Source organism: Hydractinia symbiolongicarpus, chromosome 9 (assembly GCF_029227915.1).
Source record: "Hydractinia symbiolongicarpus strain clone_291-10 chromosome 9, HSymV2.1, whole genome shotgun sequence".
In the NCBI taxonomy this organism is placed as follows: Eukaryota; Metazoa; Cnidaria; class Hydrozoa; order Anthoathecata; family Hydractiniidae; genus Hydractinia; species Hydractinia symbiolongicarpus.
Genome location: NC_079883.1, coordinates 19,751,062 through 19,776,847, shown reverse-complemented (window position 1 = coordinate 19,776,847; position 25,786 = coordinate 19,751,062). Strand labels below are relative to the sequence as shown.

At 34.6% G+C, this 25,786-nt stretch overlaps 1 protein-coding gene across 4 annotated transcripts in view; it reads left to right on the top strand.

The window, feature by feature from the left end:
• LOC130657625 (striatin-3-like) overlaps nucleotides 1–21,747 on the top strand; it is a 32,210-nt gene extending 10,463 nt beyond the window's left edge. For 2 of the 4 annotated variants that reach the window (XM_057460616.1, XM_057460619.1), the window contains exons 6-19: nucleotides 11,840–11,935; nucleotides 12,120–12,139; nucleotides 15,837–15,927; nucleotides 16,045–16,188; nucleotides 16,296–16,453; nucleotides 17,179–17,234; nucleotides 17,573–17,689; nucleotides 17,900–17,947; nucleotides 18,229–18,350; nucleotides 18,506–18,670; nucleotides 19,638–19,772; nucleotides 19,918–20,022; nucleotides 20,480–20,566; nucleotides 20,761–21,747. In XM_057460616.1, coding sequence (XP_057316599.1) covers nucleotides 11,840–11,935; nucleotides 12,120–12,139; nucleotides 15,837–15,927; nucleotides 16,045–16,188; nucleotides 16,296–16,453; nucleotides 17,179–17,234; nucleotides 17,573–17,689; nucleotides 17,900–17,947; nucleotides 18,229–18,350; nucleotides 18,506–18,670; nucleotides 19,638–19,772; nucleotides 19,918–20,022; nucleotides 20,480–20,566; nucleotides 20,761–20,930 — 1,514 coding nt within the window. In that variant the 3' untranslated portion in view covers nucleotides 20,931–21,747. The remainder of the gene's footprint in view (nucleotides 1–11,839; nucleotides 11,936–12,119; nucleotides 12,140–15,836; nucleotides 15,928–16,044; nucleotides 16,189–16,295; nucleotides 16,454–17,178; nucleotides 17,235–17,572; nucleotides 17,690–17,899; nucleotides 17,948–18,228; nucleotides 18,351–18,505; nucleotides 18,671–19,637; nucleotides 19,773–19,917; nucleotides 20,023–20,479; nucleotides 20,567–20,760) is intronic. The other 2 variants (XM_057460618.1, XM_057460617.1) reach the window with 2 other exon arrangements.
• The last annotated feature ends 4,039 nt before the right edge of the window (nucleotides 21,748–25,786 follow it).

Sequence of the window (25,786 nt, the reverse complement as noted above, 5' to 3'; positions counted from 1 at the left end):
AAATCATCTGAGACAACAAAACACAAACATACGCCTAGGGTGACTATGTCTCCTGACCACCAATAATCCATCTAGGTGTAGGAATTTATATACCTGGCATGCAGGTGGGAAGGAAATTTAATATGAAAGTGTTGTGAATGTGGAGCCTAAGAATATTTTGTACCAGAGGTTGTCGTGAATATTTATTAATTCTTTGAATGTTATTATTGTGGACGGTATCATCATCATCATCATCATCATTCATCATTCTCGGCTTAAAGGGGCACTCCAGTGAAAAAAAAATATTTGAAAAAAATGTTATTTTAATAAGACAATACATAAATATGTCAGAATAAACCTTTTACAATCGTTAAAAATCTTTATTTATACCTTTATCGGGTCTGTGAACATCTTCAATTTTGAATAAATTTGCAAGGCCGCGTAAAGTCGAGAGGACTAGATCCGAATAATAAGCATACGTCACATTGTGCAGAAAGTCCATAAGCTCAGTAGCACACCTTCTAAAAGTTTGTTTACTTACTGTTTACATTGTTCGTTGATAAGACGTCTTGTAATAATGACGAAGATTATAACTTAGAAAACATAGAATCGGATAATTCTCTTCATGAAAAAGACTTTACAAAGCTACAGCCACACGACTTCGAACCTCTTGTGTCTCACAAGGGAGAAATTAATAATGATGCAAAGTGACAAGGTGTCTTTTACTGACTCAAAGTAACGCTCTTAGCAAAATTTTTTCTTTTTAAAGAAATAAAAAATATATTTAATCGCTTTTTTTAACATTCTTTTCATCAAAAAACTTTATCATTTGCTTCAGTAAAAAAACTTTCTTACTTTACAAGCCAATTTATTTTTATTTCACAATTCAGCAATATTTTTCCTCTGCACACGCTTTTTTGCGCACAAATGCAAACAAATTTTATGTAACATTAAAATTTTTGCCGTGATGGAGGACCATTCAAATGCGTGATTGAAAGATGAATAATGTTCGTGTTGTGATAAAACAGAGGTATTAATGTTGTATAAATAAAAATCATTCTTATGTTTATGGTAGGTCATAAATGCGTTGCAGATGCTACTGACTTAAGTAGTTGTTTTGACAAAGCTGTTCTAGAAACTGCATTATCAGCATTACATGCAGCCTTAAACAGTTACAAAGATTGAAAAAAATGTGTACATTTACCCCCTGAAAATATTCGGCATGTCCTTGTTAAATATTAATATATATATAAGACTAACCTGTAGGTTATCTTCGCAATAGTTCATTCTGTTTATAACGCAACGCTAAATTAGTGTGTGATTCAACTCAACACTATGGAACACCACTGACTAAACACAACAAATTACCAATGATACTGGTTCAACACAATTAAAACCCTACCACCAAGTGATTCTTATTAGTAATCGCCTAAATAGAAGATCAACAATCTCCCTCTATTTTCTTTCTGTTTGGCGTTCAGTTAGTTATTCGAATGTGAGAGGAATTTATAGGGACTCCTACTCGCTTAGTACAGTGGTCTATGCGCAAAACTGGCTTTTCACCAAAACCCTCTACTGTAGTAGTCTTGGTTAAGTCATCACTACATGTATCTCTCTTTCTTCGTGTGATTACTTGTGTGGAATTTAAACATAAAAATTCTAAAAACTCAAAAAATTTTAATTTTTGAACACAATATTCAAATTTTCATAACTCAACATTTAATTGGTCACTATTATTCTTCATGACCCCTCTGTAGCACATTCATTAAGACTGTGCTATTTGCTCCTTGTTTTGTTAACACGTCTGCTAACTGATGTTTGGTTGAAATCCACTTCAATTCAATCTCTTTCTGATTGATACTTTGTCTAAGTGAAGCCATATCAACCCTTAACCGTTTGTCTTCCAAAGACTTTGTTGAATGGGCAGCTTCAAACAATGATTTGCTATCTGTATGACACAAGATGCCTTCTAGATTAGTATTCAACACTTCATTATTGCATTCTTCACCCAATGCATGTATCAATACCATAAACAAGAGCTAGTGTCTCAGCAGCAAGAGTGCTACGCGCAACTCTCTTAATCTTTTTAGACTGCCATGTCATAGGTGCCATAAGATTCTCAATACCTTTCAGAAAAATAAAAATTCCACTTTGAGAGCTGCCATCTTAAAGATCCCAAATGAAGCATCAGAATATAAGATCAGTTGTAATGGAAGCTTAAGTTTCCAAAATTTCAAGGAAATGTTGGGATCCAATTTCAACTTCTTTACCACTTTATTGGCTCTCATGACATCATCAACTACTGCACAGTTTAGTTTTGTGCTTAGCTGGCACACATCAAATGAAATTTCAGACCTTGATTGCGATGACATCCAGTTTAGTTGCCCACATATACATCGGAAGTTTGATTGTTCTTCATGTGATAGTTGTCGATGTCTGTCTGTTGTGTTTTGAATCTTGACCAGTTCCATACCTGCCACATAGTTCTTTTGGTCATAGTTAATAGAACCATAAGATTGTTGTATATTGACACCAACATATTTGAAATTGGAGTAATCTTCAGATCCAATGAGAAAAGTTTCTCTGATAGGCAAAATGACCTTTACTTGAAAATTGTGGGATCCTCCCCAGAGAAAATCATCAACATGTATTACAATCAGTCCTTGGCAGCAGTCATCTTGAATCCAATAAAATAATGCTTTATCAAATAAAGATATTCGCAACCCCAAGCCGATTAGCTCTTCCTTCTCACGTAGATACCAAGCTCTTGAAGCATCAGCAAGGCCGTATACAACTTTATTTATTTTCCAGAACACACCTGTTGTATTTGCTTCTTTTGGGGGCTTTATGATAACCTCTCTGTCAATCTGGTTGCCTTGAAGAAATGCCGTCTTGACATCTAAGGTGTGACATTCCCATTCATAGGTTGCTAACATCGTAAGTACAATGCGAAGACTTTTTTTTGAAAAAGTTAGGGAGTCCTTAGTCAGATTTTTGACCTCTTCTTCTTCGAAACCTCTTATGACCAAACGAGCTTTAACTGTTTTGTATCCCTCTATATTGTGACCACCCATCTTGTGGATATTGCAGATTGACCCTTATCTTCTATGGTGGAGAAAACTTTGTTGTCTTCCCAATTGGCTAATTCTTTATACTTTGCATTTAGGACCTCATCTGTAACAGTTGCTTGAGTCAATAATAGTACTTCTTCAGTTTCGTTTGTCTCAACAACAGGTTGCCAGTCACTCACACATCTTTTGAAATCTAACCAATTTATTTCACCTGTGTCTTCATTTTGGACATTTAAACAGCTACCATACTGTCTGCCTTCTTTTCCTTTTCTGCTCACTTTTCCTGCTCTGCTGTGGACTAATCCCGTTGTCCATTCACTGTCGGGAGTTAGCTTGTAAAAGATTTTTGTCTTCAACTTTGGTATACCTTGGACTGTTGACGAATTGCCAACATTTCTATTGGTTGTGATTTTATTTGTTGATATCTTGTGTGTTGTTGATTCATTTATTGAGGCACCGTCTGATGTTGTTTCTTTTGTTGTTGGTAAATTTTTTGTTTTCTCATTTTTTGGTTCTTCTCTATTGTTACTGTCAAAATCATCTGCACCAACATATTTACGAAAAACATAATCGCGTTCAAGCGGAATGCAATTGTTCACTTGTGTAGTTGTCACTTCAGTACTCCTTTCCGTGTCTTGTAAAAGTTTTTGTGAATGCAAAACTTGGTCCAACTTCTGCAAGCGACACGTGTACTCTAACATAACTTTCACCATGTTTTACAAGGACTTGCTTATTCTCCTGTCCAATTACAGTGCCTGGTCCATGCCATTTTTCACTGTCTTTTCTCTTATAGAAAACTCTATCTCCATTGATATATCGCTCATCATTGTAACACGAACATTATGCCTCAATGCTCTTCGTATACGCTCAAAAGACTCTGCTGCAGGATTGTTGTCGATTGATACCATTTGTAGGAGATAGATACCATGCTCGTCAGCCGTTACTGCATCTCTGGGCGTTCAAGTGGTTTAGAAAGATTCGTATACATGGAACGATAGGCTGATGTGTTTCGAAAATTGAGGTAGATTTGGGCTTCTGATACATCGTTGTTTGTAGACTGATACCAGATCTTTGTTGCTTTGTTCGTCCTTGTGTTCATTGCAAACGAGAACGTGTTTCTTTGAAGGATACTTCTGATGAATAGGGTTTTGACAGATGTAGTCTCGTTGACATTGTGTTTCCTCCTTGTGTTTCGGTGATAAAGCATCAGCACCTGGAAATAGGCACTGAAAGCAGTATCCTTTGTTCTTGAGTAACGAAAGTCTATCCTCTGGGGTAATTTCTACGAACTTTTTACAAGTATAATATTGAAGAATCCTGGTCCCTCCAGGTCCTAAGGTTGAAACTTGATCATCAACTCCATCTTTAGCATCACATATAAAGAAGGTGGGCTCAGAAGAGGATGTGGAATTAGAATTAGAAGAATATCCATACCTGCTTGTCTTGTGTTGTTCTTGGTTTGATTTAATTCGTTTGGGTTTTAGTTTGTCGTCTTGGCTGCAGATCTTCACTGTCAGTTTTTGCTGTTGAATCTTCAATTTGTCTTCAAGCAATGTACACAATTTCGACCAAGTCTCCTCGGGCGTGAGATTATCGTTTGATATGTGTGTAAGCCATCTTGATAGCCTTGCATCACCAAGCAGAGTGTAGACCTCCGTAGTACAAGTAGTTTTCGATATGGTGATCCTTTGCCAATGATGTGAGATCTGTGATCAAATTGACGATTTTGCTCATTAATTGGTTGATGGATTCGGTATCTTTGAAGAGATGGATAGGCATGACGTTACCATTGGCTTGCTTTAATCTGTCCCATATGTTGTCAATGTCGTCGCTGGGTTTGACATAACTCAAAGCTGGTTCCTTCAGATAATTGTTCTTAAGGAGGCAAGTGAATGTCTCGGAGTCGTTTTGAGATGAAGTTTCTCAAGTTTCGACCTGAAGGTGTAGATATCGATATTGTCTGAATAGCCACAGAATTTTTCAAGATGAATGTTCAGGTTAGACTCAGAAAAAAGTTTTGCCTTGTAGATTTGACGCTCATCGATTTCATTATTCAAAGTCTCAGTGTATTTTGATTTAAGCGAATTTAAAAGTTCATACCGTTCAAGAAGGTTGTTGACTGCTTCTGGGATGTCTGGGTTGGTGGAGTCTGATGAAAAGATGGATTTGATTCTTTTTGAAATTTTGATGAGAGGTTTGACTTCATTTGCATTAATTTGTCATTGGTGCATTTCTTTGGTTGACATGAAAATTCCTTGATGAGTTCCTTAATGGAATTATCATTGGTGGCACTACAGATGCAATATTTTTACTCAGATAGCTTCAGGAAAAGTATTTAGGAAAGAGAAAGAATCTCTATTTTGCCTTTGTAGATTTAGAGAAAGCTTTTGATAGAGTGCCACGTAAAGTTATTTGGTGGGCTATGAGAAAATTAGGTGTGGATGACTGGCTAGTTACGATGATACAGTCTATGTACAGCAATGCTAGAAGTCGTGTCAGGATTAACGATTCACTTAGTGATGAATTTAGTGTAAATGTTGTGTACATCAGGGTTCTGTACTTAGTCCTTTGTTGTATGTTCTAGTCTTAGAAGCGCTGTCGATGGAGTTCAGAACAGGTTGTCCATCGGAGTTATTGTATGCAGATGATTTGGTTCTCATAGCAGAGTCGATGGAAGAATTAGTTGAAAAGTTTGAGAAGTGGAAGAAAGGACTAGAAGAGAAAGGGCTAAAGGTAAACACAGCAAAGTCTAAAGTCATGATTAGTAGCATTGCAGCCAAGTGTGACCTTGTAGTTGGAAAGTGGCCTTGTGGAGTTTGCAGGAAAGGGGTTGGTAGTAACTCAATTTTTTGTCAGACTTGCAAGCATTGGGTACATAAGAAGTGCAGTAGTATTGGTGGAAGGTTAAGAGCTGACATTCAGTTTGTATGCAAGCGTTGCAAAGGTGAGATTATAGAGAATGAAGTATTTCCAGCTTTAATGATATACAACAGTGGCTCGTTAGAGATAGTTGAGAACTTCTGTTACTTAGGTGATATGTTGGGCAGTGAAGGGGGTGTTGGAAGAAGTGTTACTAGCAGGATAGGTTGTACTTGGAAAAAGTTCAGAGAGTTACTTCCTTTGTTGACTACCAGAGTCCTGTCAATTGAGGTAAAAGGTAGGTTGTATGAGGCCTGTGTAAGAAGTGTTATGTTGTACGGTAGTGAGACATGGGCAGTGAAGCAGGAAGATCTTGACCGTTTAGAAAGGAATGATATGAGAATGGTTAGGTGGATGTGTAACGCCAGTCTGAGAGACAGAAAGAGTTCAGATGAGCTAAGAAGCAGGCTAAGTCTCCGTAGAATTATAGATGTTATCCAGATAAGAAGATTGAATTGCCTGGGGCACTTGGAAAGAATGGAGGAGGATAATTGGGTAAGAAAGTGTAGAGACTTGATAGTTCCTGGGGCAAAGCCCAGAGGCAGACCGGAAAGACTTGGCAGGAGGTTATAAGGACAGACTTGATACAGAGGAAGTTGAGTTTAGATCTAACACAGTCTAGATCAGATTGGAAAAGGGTCATTAATATACCCCGTCCAACCCATGCTAGCATGGAAAACGGACGTTAAGCCGAGAATGATGATGATCAGAGTCTTTGATTGAGAAGAGAAGTGATTTTTCCTTACGATTGAGTGCATCAATCTCTTGCTTCGTCTGGACGATCTGGGATTGAAGTTTGTAATTGTTGGCTTTCTTGATGTATTCCTTGATCATCGATAGAGCTGTCACGAGAGCTTGTGTCAAACCTTTGTCTGGAGTTTCAGTGATGAGAATTTGTTCAATCTCTCTGATCGATTTGCGTAAGTTTGAAAGTTTTTTGACAGTTTCTTAGAAGTCACTTTCAGGATGAATGGGATTTTCGTCGATGGTATCTTCTACTTCCTGAATCAGGACTTTGATTTTGATTGCATATTAAAATGATTACAAAGATTAACTAACCTAAAGGCCCGACAAACACTGAAAGGGCAAAGACACACACAAAACCTGCAAAAAGCGAAAAGAGACAAACAAGAAAAACACGAAAAACCTACCAGCTGGCCAAGAGTGTGCGCTAGAATAGTGAGCCAGTAAGAAAAATTGAAACTTGATTGATTCGACTACTTCATAGTCAACTAGTGACTGAACGAAAAACAAGAAAAAACGTAGGCCTTATATAGAAAAAAAAAAAAAGATATAAAAAGTAGTTTGACAAGATACAGAAACAATGCTACATAAAACCCTAGAGAAATAAAAACTAATTGAATGGCTAATATCCGTGAGAATAAATTAGTGATTAGTTGATAAATAGGGGAACGAAACGATAATTCACTAAAAACATGAGACAAATACACAATTGCTTTGTTACGTAATTGTCGATCACTTTACAGGCGGTGGCTTTAATCTTTCAAAGGTTTCATAAGCTAGGTAAGCAGTTTGATTTTCATCTTTTAAATATATTTTGTCCAATCTTTCAATAAAGGCTTTTACTCCAGTTACTGCACTTATCTGTTCAATGTCTAATTCTAGAACTAATTCTTTAGCTTTCCCTTTTAAACCCATGAATAAAGCTGGCCTTTGTTTTTCTGCCTTTAATTCTGTCAGTGCTTGCCATATTTGCACTTCTTTTTTCCAATCTTTGTAACTAGTCTCTTTGTCTAATGATGGTGGGTGGACCCAACTTTTTGACATTTCAATTTTATTCCTCTGCTACCATTGTTAAATATTAATATATATATAAGACTAACCTGTAGGTTATCTTCACAATAGTTCTTTCTGTTTATAGCCTTTTTTGAGTTCTTTCTTTTTCACAGACGGGATTCTGTGAAAACTTACTTCTTTACACTTCTCTAATCGATTGGTACATCGAAACGCAGAGCAACTAACCATTTTTTAAAGATTTAAATGTAAATTACATACAAAAAGCAATTTAATGTAAGCTATAGGTCTTAACATGAACGATCTCTGCGCTCGCCTAAACTTTCTGCACGATGTGATGTCATTATTTATAATCGGGTCCAGTCCTAAATGAAATCGCGCCCGTCTGTTTTTTTATGAAAAAAAATTGAATATGCGAAGGCTCATACAAAAATTTTAAATAAGAAAAACAAGTAAAGTAAGTTTTTTTTGATTTCTTATGCTTTTCTGAGTACGTATATAACAAAAAAGAAAAAAGTGATTTTTACTGGAGTTCCCCTTTAACGTCCGTTTTCCATGCTAGCATGGGTTGGAAGGAGTATATTAATGACCCTTTTCCAATCTGATCTAGACTGTGTTAGATCTAAACTCAACTTCCTCTGTATCAAGTCTGTCCTTATAACCTCCTACCAAGTCTTGCTCGGTCTTGCCCCAGGAACTATCAAGTCTCTACACTTTCTTACCCAACTATCCTCCTCCATTCTTTCCAAGTGCCCCAGGCAATTCAATCTTCTTATCTGGATAACATCTTCAGTTCTACGGATACTTAGCCTGCTTCTTAGCTCATCTGAATTCTTTATGTCTCTCAGACTGCCATTACACATCCACCTAACCATTCTCATATCATTCCTTTCCAAACGGTCAAGATCTTCCTGCTTCACTGCCCATGTGTCACTACTGTACAACATAACACTTCTTACACAGGCCTCATACAACCTACCTTTTACCTCAATTGACAAGAGTCTGCTAGTCAACAAAGGAAGTAACCCTCTTAACTTTTTCCAAGTACAACCTATCCTGCTAGTAACACTTCTTCCAACACCCCCTTCACTGCCCAACATATCACCTAAGTAACAGAAGTTCTCAACTATCTCTGACGAGCCACTGTCATCATTAAAGCTGAAAAAACTTCATTCTCTATAATCTCACCTTTGCAACGCTTTGCAACGCAACGACATACAAACTGAATGTCAGCTCTTAACCTTCTATTAGTGTTGTTGTCCCTGGTACGTCAAGGTTATCATTCACTATTAAACTGACGATGGTAATAATTTGGGTAGAAGTGTTGGAGTGATTTATGGATGCGAGTGGACTGAGGGATGGTAGGGTTCGCCAGGGTATTTATAGTTATAATGTCCAGTAGTTGTGAATGGGTACAAAAGATCTGTGAAGACGAATGATACAGAGAATTAACTTGCATATTTCGGTAGGTATTTGAAGGGACATTCTGTATTCCATCAGAATTTGAGTTGCTTGAGAGTACTATGCCCTTTCATCAATCTGGATTATCAGAGAAATTGACTTAAGAGTTGCCGTTTAACGATGTTGTGAGTACGGACTTTAGATATGATTGATAGGATAAACTTGGAGTATGAGGCTTTGTCAAACAAGGTTAGGATGAATTTAATGGTGTTGCTACATTGAGGCATATGATGGTATTCGTTGATTTGGAATTTTGGTTTTAATAACCCTCTAGATCATTTAGGGGTTTTGATTTTATTTGAGGATGAAGATGGGTATGATAGAGATAGTGAGAAGTTTTACAATTCTAAGATTATTAAGGTAAGTGTGACTGTGGAGGGTAATCCGAACCAAATTTTTAGTTCAGGTGGACCTAGCATTATTATACGTGTAATTTTGTGTTGTGGATTGATTTTTACACTACTAAGAATTTAAGTTTCATGGAGGTGGTAAAAAGGGTGGGAAATGCCTTGGAAGGTGTTAATTTACAGATGAAGAAGACATTAGGGGAAAGGGGGAGATGAACCCACATATGTTTTTGTATATGAATGTGCAGATTAATATAAAGGTTGGAGCATGTTCAAATCTTTTGTATTATGGGAATCGACGGGTTGTGGAATTTCGGGTGAGTTTAGAAGTCGTTTTGAATATATTGTGGTATTGTGTTCTACTCTGCGGTGGAATAAGACACATTTGGAAAGGAAGTGGCTGTGGACCCATGATTCTGTATTTTTGATGGAACCTGGTGATAGGTTATTTAAGGTTATTTCAGGTTATTGGGTTATTTAGTAGGAAGTTGGCAGGTTGTAAGGTTCTGTTTATTGTGGGTGACGTTATTGCTGATGAAAGGTTGGATAAGAGGAGACTACTGTTGCTCGATTTGAGTATTAGTGGTAGACATAGATTACCTTCTTTATGTTCACCCAGGTTTTTTCAGTCATACGAAATATTTGACGTCAACGGAAGATGCTTTTCTATTTTAATTCCCATCAATGTTTTGATGTTAAAAATGATTGACAAGGAGACTAGTGTGATTATTAGATTGGAGTATCCGGTTGGTTATTCGTTTGTTGGGTAGCACCTCGGATATGAACAACGAATGAATTGTCCCTTGCAAGCTTTTGTGTGTTTTTGGAACACATGACTAAAATATCTCAAACAGCATCTACATATAAATTTCCTGTTGCCATGACTGTTAATTTGAAATGAGATGAGTCTCAGTAGGTTTTTAGGAGGTCTATTGCATTTTTATTGCCCAAGAGCCCTTGGAACTCACTAATGGCCTTGTGGCAGAGCGTTCGCCTCCAGTGCAAAAGGTTTGGGTTCAAACCCAGACCGAGTCATGCGAGAGACTATAAAAGTGTGAATCGATCCTTTCTGTAACGTTCAGCATGAGAATAGGAGTGATATCTTAGGTGGTCGTCTAGTTGAGCGGTTGTTGTGCTTGCACGCCTTCCGTAGCTCAAATAGGATCTTTAAATGCACTAGGACACCCTTCGCAGGACCCTCATTGATAACAGTTCCTATAAACACTGAAGAGGCTATCCTGGGTAAATAATAATAATAATAATAATAGTAATAAAATAATAATGATCATAATAATAAAAATAATAATCATAATGACCTTGATAACTTCATCATATTCAACTAGATTTACTTTTATGTCATTGTTTTTTTTTAACCTTGGTATGTCCTCTATGGTTATGGGGAACTGTATGTTGTCGAAGTTTAGTTCCTTAGTGTGTTCCTCGTATTTTCATGGTCTTTGAGGGTTTCTGTCTGATGGATGCAATTCTGATAATATCGTGTACATAAAGCATCTATTATCATGGTTTGCAATGTTTATTATTGCCTTGGTTGTCTTTAATATATGTGGCATATCTAGGCTTTCGCCACCAATTCTATAGCTTAGAGAATTTCCATTTCTGGCACAGTTTTTTTTTACTGCATGGGGGTCCTAGTAGAGTAGATATAATTGGCAGTAGTTATAAAAGGGCCATTATCATCCCTGTCCCCAAATTTTTAAACTTTGTAATGTCTGGAGACCCTCCTACGTAAATTAACCAACTCCCATGACTTTGAAATATAGAAAAGTTTATCTCTGTTGGAATTAGAGTAGATAGGATTGGACGATGATATAAACCCACCACGTTGTAGCACACTTTCACTTCGGCTCACTCTGGACATCTCAAAAGTATCGGATATAAACCTGGGTGGGAGAGGGAGTGAGTGGTGGGTTTTTCACTTTAATTTTACAATTGCTTAAGTGTGGCAATTTTACTTAATTTCCTTTGTTAATAATAAAATTATAATTTGTGAATAAAGTGCATCTGGAACTACTCATACTTGGTGATTAAACTTGGCACACTTGTGAAAGTCTAAATATAAACAGATTCCCTGTCAAAAATTAATTTGATGACGTCATTGGGATCAGAAATGTAATACTCCCTCTCCTCTCCTTCTTCTCCTCCCCCATCCTCCCCGAAAGTATAAAATTTCTATTTCAACACAGCCCTAATAAAAGTTAAGAAAAGCCAAAAACTTTCAGCACTCAATTACATGTCATACAAAAGTTTTAGTCAAAGAGCCGACATTGTAAAATCTGTATTTTTTAGATAATTCATTTGTAGACCCAAGTGTGCAACACAAGGATGATGACGTTTTAAAGAATTTCGACTTTTTAGGTCAAGAAGAAGTACCTGCAGAACAAAGTAAGTTTAGAATGTATTAACAATAAAAGAATCTGAGGAACCTTTTCTTTATTTTTATGTCATTTAGTTTACATTTGGTAAAAGGTAATGAATTATTAATCAGTGTCCACTAGAAGTTTTGTCTTTGTGTTATAAATACCTTCACGCTAACAAATTAACACTTATTTTAATTTTGTTTTCTTAGCTCAAGGCAATGATCAGAATGTAAGTAGGAGGGTTTTACTGCTATTCTTTCCTATGTTTTCACTATTTCCATAACAATATATCAGGTAGTAGTGGGAGATACCAACATAAAACGTGGTGCAATGATTCATTTGTGGAAAACTGATCAAAATTGTTATATACTTGTCTGTAGCTATTTGAAAGCTGATCAAACTGTTATGAAATGACATGTTGAAAATTTACTGATGTTAAAGGGGTTGCATATTAATAAAAATGTAATGAAAAATAAATAAAATGAAATTTAAGAGATTTTTCATGAAATCAAAAAAAATTATTATAATCAATGTTATAATTAATTCATCTAAAATGATTTTTGTGATAAAATAAGCAAATCTTGTAATCTTATGTTTTTGCTCAATTTACCTTAACTTTAATTCAGTTAATTTTGGCCTTGACTATTATTAAGGTCATTAGGGAGTTAAGGTTTGATAAAAGTATAATTAATAACTAAAATTAAAACGAAATATAATAAGTAAGCAGCTAATGTTGAAATGAATTTTGAGACAAAATGACAACAAGAAGCCCATGAGCTTTACCAATTTCTGCAACGGAGGCAATATAAGACACAACATGCAATGAAACCTTATACTGAGAGCATGAAGAGACTAAGAGATTTTTGCTAAAACATAATGAGACGATTCTCAAAAAAAAAAACAATTAATGTGGTTTAAACTAAATTTATCCTTTTAAGGCAAGCTTCAGTAGCCTATTACATAGAGGCACATGGTCCAGTCATTACCTAGCAAACGGTTGTGGTCATTGTGTAGCATTTTTTTGCTTGATAAGGATTTTTTTAAATAAAGTATATTTCAAGGAGAAAAAAAGCTGTTTCAGTGGTCCTAGAACGTTTTTAAAATGAAAAGTTTTTTTCGTCTCTCAATCATGTGGGAAACAATTTATTTACTTTCTTGACCTATCTTAGGTCACTCAGATTAAATCTTGCGACACGATCCCTCTATTGAGATTTTGTCAACAAATAGAAAAAAAAAAGAACAATTAATAGGAAAATAAAATTAGAAGACTAAGATGATAGGTTTGTGGTTTATTGAGTTATGCAAGAAATGTGGGACCAATAGGATTTAGAAATGAAACAATTTCCCCTCATTAAGCATATGCAAATTGAAAAACTGTGCCAATATACAGTTCAACCGAAGATTAAAAAAATAATTCTGAAACTTGACCAATAACATTTCCTCTTCCAAACAAAATTAATTTTCTTGTTTATTTTAAAAAGTTAAATAAACTAACAGAAAAAAAGATTTACAAATTTTTAAATTTTTTAAATTTATCCAATTGTTACAATTTCCAGGACAATGACAAAACTCTGTGCAATTAAAATTGAGTCTTTTTTATTTGGGAGAGTCCATGCCATTACTATGAATAATATATTTTAGATTTATTGCATTTTTACATGTTGTAGATAATATCAAGAATATATTATGGTAAAAACTAAGCTTTATTTCGACAAGGGGTTCAGGAGTTATTGCACAATTCTTTAAATCTCAGTTTCCAATATTAAGTTACTAGTGAAAGAATCCACTTGAAAAATCTTTTTTTTAATTTATTATGCTTATCACAAAACAGTTTGTTGTTAATTTCATTAAATAAAACGCAAATAAAACATTTTAAGCAAAATTGACAACACAGTAACAAAGTTTATTGCCTCTGTCTTTGCTTGTAATTTATAACAAAACAATTATAATTGTTTAAAAACCTGTCACGGTAAATTTAAATTGTTCCCAGCTAATTAATTCCTTTTATTTATCACATGATTTGTTCTATCCAATAATAAAAGGAAACAAAAGTTTTATAAAATACAGAACATGGTTTTTGGAGGATGTTCTATAGACGTTTTATGGACACACTTATTTAAACCCGTGGAATAATCCACTAATTTTTTTCTTTTTTTATTGTGCTTCTTATCACAAAATTGTTTGTTTGTAATTTCACAAAGAAGGCTGAAAAAAACGTTTGAAACGAAAATCCCTGGAGGAATCCACTAAAGAACATTTAAAATTTATTTATGCTTTATACAAAAAATGATTTGTCAATTTCATTAAAAACGTACGAACAATGAATTACAACTTTTAAACAAATTTATATTAGCATGTAAACAAAACGTTTAAAAAATACAGAACATTTTTTTAGAGCATGTATTATAGACGCTTTTAAAGAAAATTGTAAAAAATAAAATCCCTTTTGCTTGTTATAGACAGACGGACACACTCTTTGTATTATTAATGGTATTCTGGTAGTAAAGAATTAAAACAACTATGTCTGTGTAGTTTTTCATGCAGAATCTAAAAATGACAAAGTGGTCAAATTATTAAGTTCTTCTTCTGGACAATATAGCTAGTGAAAGCTAGTGATGTGACCTTGTGCCTTGGATTGCCTGTGTAACACTGCCATACCAATTCACATTTTGATACAAATCACTCACTTCTTTATTTTTGACACATTTAAAAATAGTACTTGGTATACTTCCTGACAAAAAGTATATATACAGTACAGTAATAATTTTTTAATTCAGGTATTCATTTGCAAACCTTTATACAAAAGCTCAGACCCATAAACGTGCACCAGTGCTACAATGCTTTCTCTTGCAGCTATGACTGTTTCTCCATTGTTTTTGCTCATTATTTTCTGCAAACAAGTGGAAGAGTTTGTCCAATGATTTTTTAAAATTTTTGCCCAATATGAACAATTAGCATGTTCTCCTTAACCATAAATCTAAATTTGTTTCCTCGTTGTTCTTGTGTTACACTCTTAAAACTTGCACGAAAAAAAATGGCCAAAAACTACACGTTTAATTAATACTTAATTGAAATACTTTACCAGTGACCTTTCATGTTTTTCCATATCCACAGATCACTGGTGATTATTTGTGGCTAATTTTGCCAAATTTGAATCCTGCGATTGACAAGCATTTCATATTTTACCTTTTATATTTTACCTTGACTGAAATAAAACTAGCTTGTTCCTTAAAATATCTTTTTAAGGATCGAAACTTCACATTTGACTAATATCTTTTTAATAAATTTTCTGTATTGCGTTCCTCTGATAGCTGCAACTGTTAGCTAAATGGTAGAGCGTTCGCTTCCAGTGCGGAAGTCTTGTGTTCAAACCCCGACCGAGTCGTACCAGAGACTATAAAAATGTGAATCTATCCTTTCTGCTTAGCGCTCAGCATGAGAATAGGATTAATATCTTAGGCGGTTGTCTAGTTGGGTGATTACTGTGCTTGCACGACTTTAGTAGCTCAAATAGGAGCTTTAAATTCACTAGAACCCCCTTCGCAGGACCCTCGTTGATAGCAGTACCAATAGGAACTGAGGAGGCTATCCTTCGTAAATAATTTCAATAATAATAATAATGATAATAATAGTAGCGAGGGGAAAATTATTATGGTTTTTTCCTTGAGACAATTTGGTGTAAATTTTTAAAAAAAATATTTTTTTATTAATTATCAAACTAGAGTTACATGTTTGGTTTAATTTAAAAAAAATATTCATCACAGGAGGTAAGCTTTGATTTAGATAGTGTGGCATAAAATAATTATTAACTTCTTGCTAATAAAAAATAAAGTTAACAAAGAAATATTTAATATATGTGTATCAACAGCTTTATTGTCTGTATAATTTTCATAATTTTAAAAGAAGAATTTACTGGTCAATTGTAGGATGAATGGGGCAATTACGATTCTGGTAAACTTCAGAAACGAATACAACAGTTTAAAAATGAAACTAAAGATAGAGCAAAAAGATCCAAAAGTAAGTTCTTTGTAGTCTAATGCCTACATTTTGTGAAAACAGATGAGGACATTATTCTTGACCAAGATACACTTTTAGTGATCAGTGAAGTACATGTACATTATAAACACTTTTTAGGACCAAGTAAAGATGCTCTCAAAACTATGCTACAGAATTTCAATGCAGAGGAGGAAATTCCCCCTCCACCACAGATACCTGCTCCACCAGTACCTAATGCAAAAGGTGGTGAAAATATGGATATTGACGAGGGAACAACAATTGGTAAGATGTTTTTATATGTACCTTGTAGCATTTTGAAATGCTAAAAAAAAATTTTGTGTCGTTATTACATGAATACCAACTTCATGTAATTTTCTTTTCATAAAAAGGAGACGTCGCATTACCAAGTAGTGGTTATTCCCCTCGTCAAATAAAACCTGGCTTGGTTAATCACAGTGGTGCAGTGGTAGAAAGTGTCGAAGTTGCAATTGGCTTAGGCGAGCTTGCTGGCTTGACCGTAACTAACGAAGCCGGATCACTAATTGATGTATGTATTGATTTTAATTAATTTAAAGCGTTTTTGTCATTGGGTATATACTTCAATTATTTGTAACATGCCATTTGTTAGCCTACTTATAGACCAGCTTCACTGAATGTGTTCTGTGATAAAATTTTCTTGCTCAATCTTCTTATACTGAGTCTTCTTGATTTTCTAACAAGTGAGCATGACAATGGCAATTAAAAGGAAAAGCAGCTTTCATCTTTTATCTTCCTGCTAAGTGAGTTGCAGTGTGAGTTGTCATTAACTTTGTTGACCTAAGTGTCGCAATTTTGAAAAGTTGATGAATAGGTCCGACTAAAAATAAAAATTAACAAATATGGGCGAATTCAAGCCAATTCTATCAATTTGCTACAAGAATAATTTTACCCATAACGTTAAGCCGACTAGAGAAACTTTTTGCGTTCCTGACCACTGTTTGTGCATATGTCAAAAATTGTGATGTCATGCTATAGCTTTTTGGGCTTTTTTGCCTATAATGATTAAGTTTCCGGTAATTTTGAAGTACTGCCTTGCTTACCTAATTATAGGTCATTTTGCATCAAGTTGTTACCAGAAATTTGAAAATGGTCTTTATTATTTGTTGACCCAAATTTGTCGTCAGCTTTCAGGGACGAAAATTTATGGAACTGACAATTACAGTGAACGAAATTTGACCGATAAAGTTATGACTTAAAATATGCTACTTTTTGTAATAATGGATTTTTTATTAGACTTCTGGAAGAGATGAAGTTCGCAAAACATGGGGTCCTAAATACACTTTACGGAGGTAAATATTTAATAACTTTTAGTTTTACAGTCGGATGATCACCACTATATTTTAACCACTATTTGTCGATTTAAATTTGCCTCAGGCTTAATTGAGAAAGAATCACTATCTAGTTACATTAAATACCATCTCAACACTTCTTTAAAAGTAATGAAACCAACTATAAGACAACTGAGAATAATAAAGTACATTAAATTCAAGGAAATTAAAAAAACTGAGTGCGTTATTCTTACGCAAGATGTTGTGCCCATACAAAGGTATGATTATTAAGATCTGTGCCACTATTACCCATGTGCACTAAAGGTAATTTGTTATTGATTCTTCGCTTTGTTTTTTAGTCATTTTGATGGTGTCCGCTCCCTATGCTTCCACCCATACGAATCAGCACTTATAACAGCTTCTGAAGACCACACATTGAAACTGTGGTCGTTGCAAAAATATATGCAAGGAAGAAAGTAAGTGGTTTAAAACTTTGCAAAAATTGAGGTAATAAATCGTGTACACAACAAACTTTATATGCTTGGAGCTAGAATTGTATAGGGAAAATGTTGGTAATTAAGCAATCTTATTTACTTTGTTTTTTGTCCTGTTAGAACAAAACCTATGTCATTGTTCAACTATTTTGTAACAACATCCAGAGAACAGACCTTCTTTTAACTTTATAGAGGCAATATATCTGATTTGGAACCAGTTTACACATTCAGAGGCCACAGGTATGTGTTCATACAGTCTTTGAAATCTGTGTTTTTTTCCATACGAAGATCCAAAATGAAGATTTCTGATACGGATACGTCCTAATTTCTATGGTAATTCAACAATTACAGACTTTCTTAACAATTAACTGGCACATTAATTTGAAAAGATGGATTTTAAAGGACTGGGGTACTAGAGAAAACTGAAATTTATGCTTTATAGAAATTCTGCCATAAAATCAACAGCATTATACAGATTTATTGTTTGTTTGTATTTAACATTAATTATTTTATACATTTAGTGGTCCAGTGTTATGCTGTGTTATAAATAGTAACGGAAGCGTATGCTACAGTGGAGGGATGGATTCTACAATACAATGTTGGAATTTGCCGTCACTCAATATTGATTTGTTTGGCCCATATGGTAACACAAGATTCATTTTTAGTGATCTAATATTTTCATCTCGGTACCAGTTTTTAAGACAAAACCAATAAAAGTTTAGCGAAGATTTTTAGCGACTTTATTCTAGTAGGATTTAGTATGCTAAAGCAATGAGTTGGTCGGATTTTTTATTTTAGATCCGAATTTATTCGGTGAGACGTTAGTGGCACATACTGACGCGGTATGGGATTTAGCGTATCACATTGACACAGACTACTTGCTTTCATGCTCTGCAGATGGCGCGTGCAAATTATGGAATCCATCCTCAAAGTCGCCTCTGTTAGAATCTTATAGCTGCGAAGGTAAGCTTGTTTCTATAAACAATATGTTTACCCAGAATAGAATTTGATGGAGGAAGATTTTTTTGACAGTTGCAATATAAACTTTGTCCAAGGCCAATATGCACACAAACCAAGTGGTAAAAAAAGATCTCTATAATTTCGGTGGCAACAGTGAAGTGATTTAAATTCAAGCTGAATGCCAGTAGAACAACATCTTCGTAAAAAAAATAATTACCGAGAATTTCAGAAAATGCGAAAGTAGGTAGAGAAATAGAAACCTTGAAATTTTTTTTTAGTTTGGTTTGCTTTCCCAAAATCACTCCTAGTACACTTCATTGCGCATAATCATTTTAATTTTGTTTTCAAAACTGGCAAATTAAATAAAGCAACTGTTGTCTTTCAAGATGTTTAATACAAAAAATAACACAAGAAAAATTTCATAATAAATTCAAATACATGTAATACTTATTTTTTTAAGAGATAACTTATAACAATGAAATATTATTTTACAGGAAACACAGTTTATCCGTTTAGCATTCCCTCGCCTCGTTCATTCAGAATGCGTTTGTTTATATCCTCATCGACACTGTCATGGCGGTGACTGTAGTACTATTTCGACCTTAAATATCTCGAGAATCAAAGCTTACAAATATGAAAAGATTTACACAGTTCATATTTACACTATAATGAACATTTTAATCGCAACTTGCTGTCAATCGTTAGTTCTCCTTTGAAGCTTAATGGCGCAGCTTTTAGCTTTTAAACGTCGATGTTTAAAAGTTTAATTTCCATTACGTTTAAGATGGCAGCATTTTCTGAGTATTTATTGGTTGTTAAAAATGTGTCCGTCTCTAAACGCTTGGAAATTAACTTGTCTTAACTTCCCAGGCTACTAAAATATAGGCGTTGCAGCCAGGACAAAATACTAAACACTTGTAGCTGCGGCCAAGAACGACATTATGTAAATTGTATTTTTTTTCTCATTTAGGTGTTGGTAAACCAACGTCAGTTAGTTTTATTAACACAGACACGGGACAAATAGCATCCTCATACACCAGTGAACAATGTGTAATATTTGACATGGAGACAGCCAAACCTGTTGTAACATTTGGTTCGATGCATAGTATGATGTTATTTTTGGTTCTTAAAATTGCCCTTAAAATATCCGTTTCGCATTTTTTGGGAGGGTGCTTCAGACTTTTTCAGTGTTCGATATTTCAGCTGACAATACTTCCAATACACGGTTATTTCGTTCTTTTTCCTTTCAGGTGGTAATTCATCACAGATCAATAAAGTGGTGAGTCATCCCACGTCTCCCATGGTCATCACAGCACACGAAGACAGACATATCCGATTCTTTGATATTAATTCAGGTCAGTGTGAAGTGTCAAGCTGCTGTGTAGTACCCAATAATCTTTTGATGATTTGTTAATTTTTTTTAACTCCATGCGTTTATTCCACACCCTACACCCTCCCGTCACCCTCACCCACATACTGATTTATTAATTTGATGGGATTGGATGACAAGTATTCAACTTATTTAAAACATTTTTTGATTCACTCTTGTCTGTAATCTAAATAAACCATGAAAGAAGTCTGGAAAATAAAATCAAGAACTATCTGCTCTGCAATGGCATGTTATTTAAGAATACACGAATAGTGTGATTTATAAAATCAAGCATAACATCCAAGTTTCCTATTTCCTCCCTCCCCATTTGGTCCATCCTCCTCCTCTCCATTTTTGATTATTAATTCTTAATACACTTTCCACCTGCCATCACCAATAAAAAATTGGTATAGTGCGTAATAATCTAACGTTTGTTTGCACAGGTAAAGAAGTACATAACATGGTAGCTCATCTAGATGCCGTCACTAGTTTATCAATCGATCCAAGTGGTCTTTATATTCTTTCTGGAAGTATGTGTTTATATGAACTATTTTAAACATTTCCTTGTTTTCGAATTTTTTGGCGAAGACGTTAATTGGTTAACAAAAACAATCCACCTTTCATTAATCAGTTGTGTCATTATTATTTTGTTTGATGCTTGCAAGAAAAAACATTAAACGTTGTCAGTAGCAGTACACTAAATGATGACTTAATGTGTTTTCAGGTCACGATGGTTCTATCCGCTTATGGAATATGGACAACAAGACATGCATACAAGAAATAACAGCACACCGTAAAAAGTTTGATGAAGCGGTCTTTGATGTAGCGTTCCATCCTACGCAGCCCTACATTGCTTCTGCCGGTGCAGATGCGTTAGCTAAGGTGTTTGTCTGATAAAACATGGTTACCTATGAAAGAATACCGAAAGAATCCTATCCTAATACATCATTACAGCGCACACAACCAATCAAACTGGCTGCCATCTCTAGGGTGAATATGCCGTAAAATACGATACATAGCTTTTTACAGGTGAAGTTTGCTAAAATGTTACAACAGAAACGGATTTTGTTTCCAGTGTATCGTGGACGAACATCATTAGGTACCCCTGCTACGTATTTCGTAACTAAGTCTTCTTAAATAAAACTCTTGTTGTTAAGTTTTAAGAAGGCGTGGAGGCGAAAGCACTTGAATGTAATATTTATAAAATATGTCTTATGCAAAGGTGTCGAACAGGATATATACTTTATGCACTTACACCAAATTCTTATAATTCGGTAAATAGAAATATGGCTGCGTACAGAATTGAAACGTTATGTCTTTATTAATATTACTTCTGTAGAAGTGTGAACTAATTTTCAGAATGAATAGTGTCAAAAAAAAATCTGTTGTCCATACAGCTTATAGGTAATTCTCCATGCAGCCAGCTTTTTGCTTTTGTATTTTATTTGCAAATATTGCCTCAATTAAATTATTTGAGTACAACATTCACAGCTTCGCTTCTTGATGAACATAATAAAAATACTCCAGGAGCGAAGTTGATATTTTATACGTTTACGCTAAGTTCTATTTTGCTAGAATATGACAAATGATTTTGCGCGAGAACGGAAGTGTAATTTATAGGAAATCTTATCAAATTGTAATATGTATTTCAGAATATTTTTTTCCTGTGTTTAAGTTTTGAAAGAAGGAAAAATTATTCTTGTGTATGTAAGATGCTCGCCTTATCGATGTTTTTAGTTTTAATTTGGAAAGCCTCGTGACTTATGAAGTATTTTGTCTAAATAGTGGAACATCTCTTCGGTAACACGAGTTATGACTTGCAAGGATGTAACAACAACAATCTACATATCAATGTAGAAATTATTCTATGTAATCTCGCCCTCAATTTTAATTCATGAATTATCTCCTTAATATGTGAAATAGTCCACTTAACGAAGCATACCAGGAGAGTGTAAGTTATGGAACTTTGCGCTCCAACCTAAAAAAGAAAAATGTTAGACATTAAAAAAACTATATATTAACGTAAATATTTACCCGGCAATGCACCTAGGTACTTTCTTACGTGAATCGTGTTGTGAATCGTTATAATATGGCGTATTTCTGCAAGCACGAACATCAACAATTGTATTTGCTTCTCTTCTATTTAAAATCTGCTCAACTATTTGCCTTTGTCGAGCAAGAGCTTTCCTTACAGCACCCGAGCATGCCTTTTTGCAGCCTGTTTGACAGCTTGCCTTATTCTATGCACGTTTGTTGGCAGCTTGATCGTTACATTCGGCATTACGAAATGCAACCTGACTAACAGCATCACTTTGATTGATGCCCGTTGTTAATCTGGTCAACAGTTTGAGAACAGCGCTAAGATGCGACATGTTTTGCAAGTCTACGTCAAGATTCATCAATAATTGACAAAGGTGGTATTATAACATGCCTGGAACTTTACCCATAATGCCACCTTACCTTCATTGTAGTCAGGGGCGATATATACAAACCTGCCAGCATCGGCATATAGTCTAACGATGTACACGGTTGCTACTGCTGTTACCCTCTAATGGGCTATAGACATATTAAAAAATAATTTAAACGTAAATAGAGAATTTATAGCCAGCCATAACCTACTTTATTCGGAGAAACTTTCGCGAGTCCAAAAACTCGCGAGCGAGATAAACTTTCGCGAAATCAGAATATGGGAAGTTTTGGCGAGATAAACTTTCGCGATTCGTGATTTTTTATGTTCTTATAAAAAAAGTGGCCTATATTTCTTATGATAGAAAAGTGTTTTTAACGATGTAATTTTCTTTCTAATGGTATGTGAAAACCTATTTACAAACTGGCTTCATCGTCAAAATCACAAAACAGATCAAACACATTTCTAGGCTCGTCTTCTTCCGGCTCCCACGAATCGTCGTCATCGCCTTTTTACCAATAACTCGGTTATAAGCCATACATATACATTTGAAACATCATCGTTTTTGTTTATTTCTAAGTTTATTCCAATCTCGTTCCCAGCGCCAGTTGTCTCTTTTTTTTATCGGAAGGGTGAGCCAAGTGAGGGCGAGTCAAGAAATAACTTTTAAAACCAGCAAATTTCTTTTAAATTTTAGTTAATGAACTTTCGCGAATCGACAATTTAGAAAGTTTGTACTGAATAAACTTTCGCGAATGGCCATTTTTGAAAGTTTCGCGAGACAAAGTTTCGCAAAAAAGGCCAAAAAACGCGAAATTTGCGAAAGTTTCTCCGAATATAGGAACTGTTTGGAGAGATGAAAACACACAGGGCGGAAGGAAAGTATGCTATAGTGTTATATGATAAATTGATAGTTCGGCAATTTAGGGATTGGATTGCTAATGCCTAATTTGTTGCACATAGCCTAAGGCTACAAATAATTTTTACTAATTAATTTTTAATTCTAAAATGGCTAAACAAACGAACTACGAAAACTTGGAATTCGACCCATTGCAGGGTAACGAAACTGTACTTTTAAACGATTTAACAAAAATATTATAACCCAAATACAAACAATCTTTCTGCAGAAATAGATATAAAATCTTTTTCAATACTTCATCTTAATATTAGAAGCATATAAAAAAATTTGAAAATTTTAAACATCTTTTACATAACCTGAAAGTCACATTTAAAATCATTTGCTTTACCGAAACGTGGTGTAATGATATAAATATAGAGAAAAACTCAAATTTTCAATTGCAAAATTACACAGTAATTCATCAAATTAGAAATTGCAAAAAGAAAGGCGGAGGAGTGTGCATGTTTATTCATAATTCTATTCTATTTAACCTAAAATCAGACACGTGCGCTAACAATATTGACTGTGAGTCATTAAATATAGAGATAATAAACAAAGCAACTAAAAACATCCACATGCATTTACTCTACCGGCCACCTGTAGGATCAATCTTTCTTCAAACATTTCAACAACAATATGATCAGAATAAAAAGAAACAGCGCTTGTATGAAAAGTTTTTGAAAAGCAGAACTCTTGAGAATGAAAAAAAAAAATAAACATTATAAACATTTGTTTGAAATTATTAAGAGGCGCTCCAAGAAATTTTACTATAGTGGACTGATAAATAAACATAAAAACGATGCGAAGAAAACTTGGAGCATAATCAATGAAGTAATAGGTAAAACAAAATTAAGCAAAGAAAAACTTCCAAAAAGGTTGAACATTGATGGAAATAAAATCAAGAATAAGTGTCTAATAGCTGAGGAGCTTAATGATTTTTTTGTAAAAGTGGGTTCAAATCTGGCATCTCAGATTGAACCTAGCAATTTGCGTTTTAAATCCTTTCTCACTGTTAATAAGGCACAAATGGAAAATAACGAACTAAGTGAAAATGAATTATTCAAAGCAATCGACTCACTACAATCAAATAAAAGTCCAGGTTTTGATGACGTCAATAGTAACGTTGTTAAGCAATCAAAAAATGCTATAAAAATTCCACTAATGCATATATTCAACCTTTCCCTGCTGCAAGGATATTTTCCTGAAAAACTTAAAATTGCAAGAGTTCTACCAGTATATAAAACAGGCGAAATGACTAATGTATCTAATTGTAGACCAATATCAGTTCTTCCATGTTTCTCAAAATACTAGAACGTATACTTATTATAACCTGAGACCAGTGAATCTACACCATATGTTGGATATCCAAACACAAGCCCTTAATGCTGTCTCAATTTTTGTACGTGACACAAAGTATTGTTTACTAGAAGTGTTCTTTCTCTTCAACAATAATATGCTGATTTTTGATGGTAATAAAGGAAGTGAGGTTGCAATCTTCATATTGTGTGGTATAGCAACAGCATGACCTTTTGATGCTAACGTACCATATTTTAATGAGTGAACATACATTGCTACCTGAATCTTTCGAATCATCAAAGTTTCCATGAAGGTTAACGACTTTAAAAAAATGAAACCTCTGAGAAATGCATGTTATTATGGTATATAGAATCTAAACAATCAAGGTGTGGTATGTCAGAAAATATACCAGAAAATTTGGCAGCAAAATTTGACTCTCCTTTTCTCTTTTGTGCAAGAAATTCACTATGACAACGGGAACATTTATTACATGAGAATGATGAAGAGAAGAGGACCTAAGACAGTTTCCTGTGGAACACCAGACAGAATATGCACTGGTGAAGAGATGCTGCCATTTACACAGACCATTTAAGTCCGGTTTTCATAAAGGCTGCTATCCAGTCTAACATTTTTCCTTGTATGCCAAGCTTTTTTAAATTTTGCCAAAGTTATGTTGATATCGACTTTGTTAAACGCCTTTGCAAAGTCAAGATAAATTACGTCCACATTTTTACCTTTGCAAAGTAATGTGATAATTGTGTCATAATGGTCAAACACAATCTAAATGCACGAAAATCATGCTGAATTGGATTAAAGAGGTTATGTGTGTCCCGGAAAGTATTAATTCTATTTCTTACAACTTTCTCAAAGATTTTAATAATGTAGGACGTTAGTGCTATTGGACGGCAGTTAACAGCCAAAGCTTGGCTTCCATTCTTGTGAATTGGTGTAATTAATGCGTTGAGAAGGAAGCTTGGTATGTGTCCTTGGTTATACGATTTTTGTCACAGCATTTTGAGTGGGTTTAATAATTGTTCTTTGCAATGAAGGAGAAGCAGTGCCGGAAAACCATCTGGACCTGAACCCAAGTTTGTTTACATGGACTATGTTGAAATGAAGTACTTTGTTTGTGAAAGTATCGATTGCCGA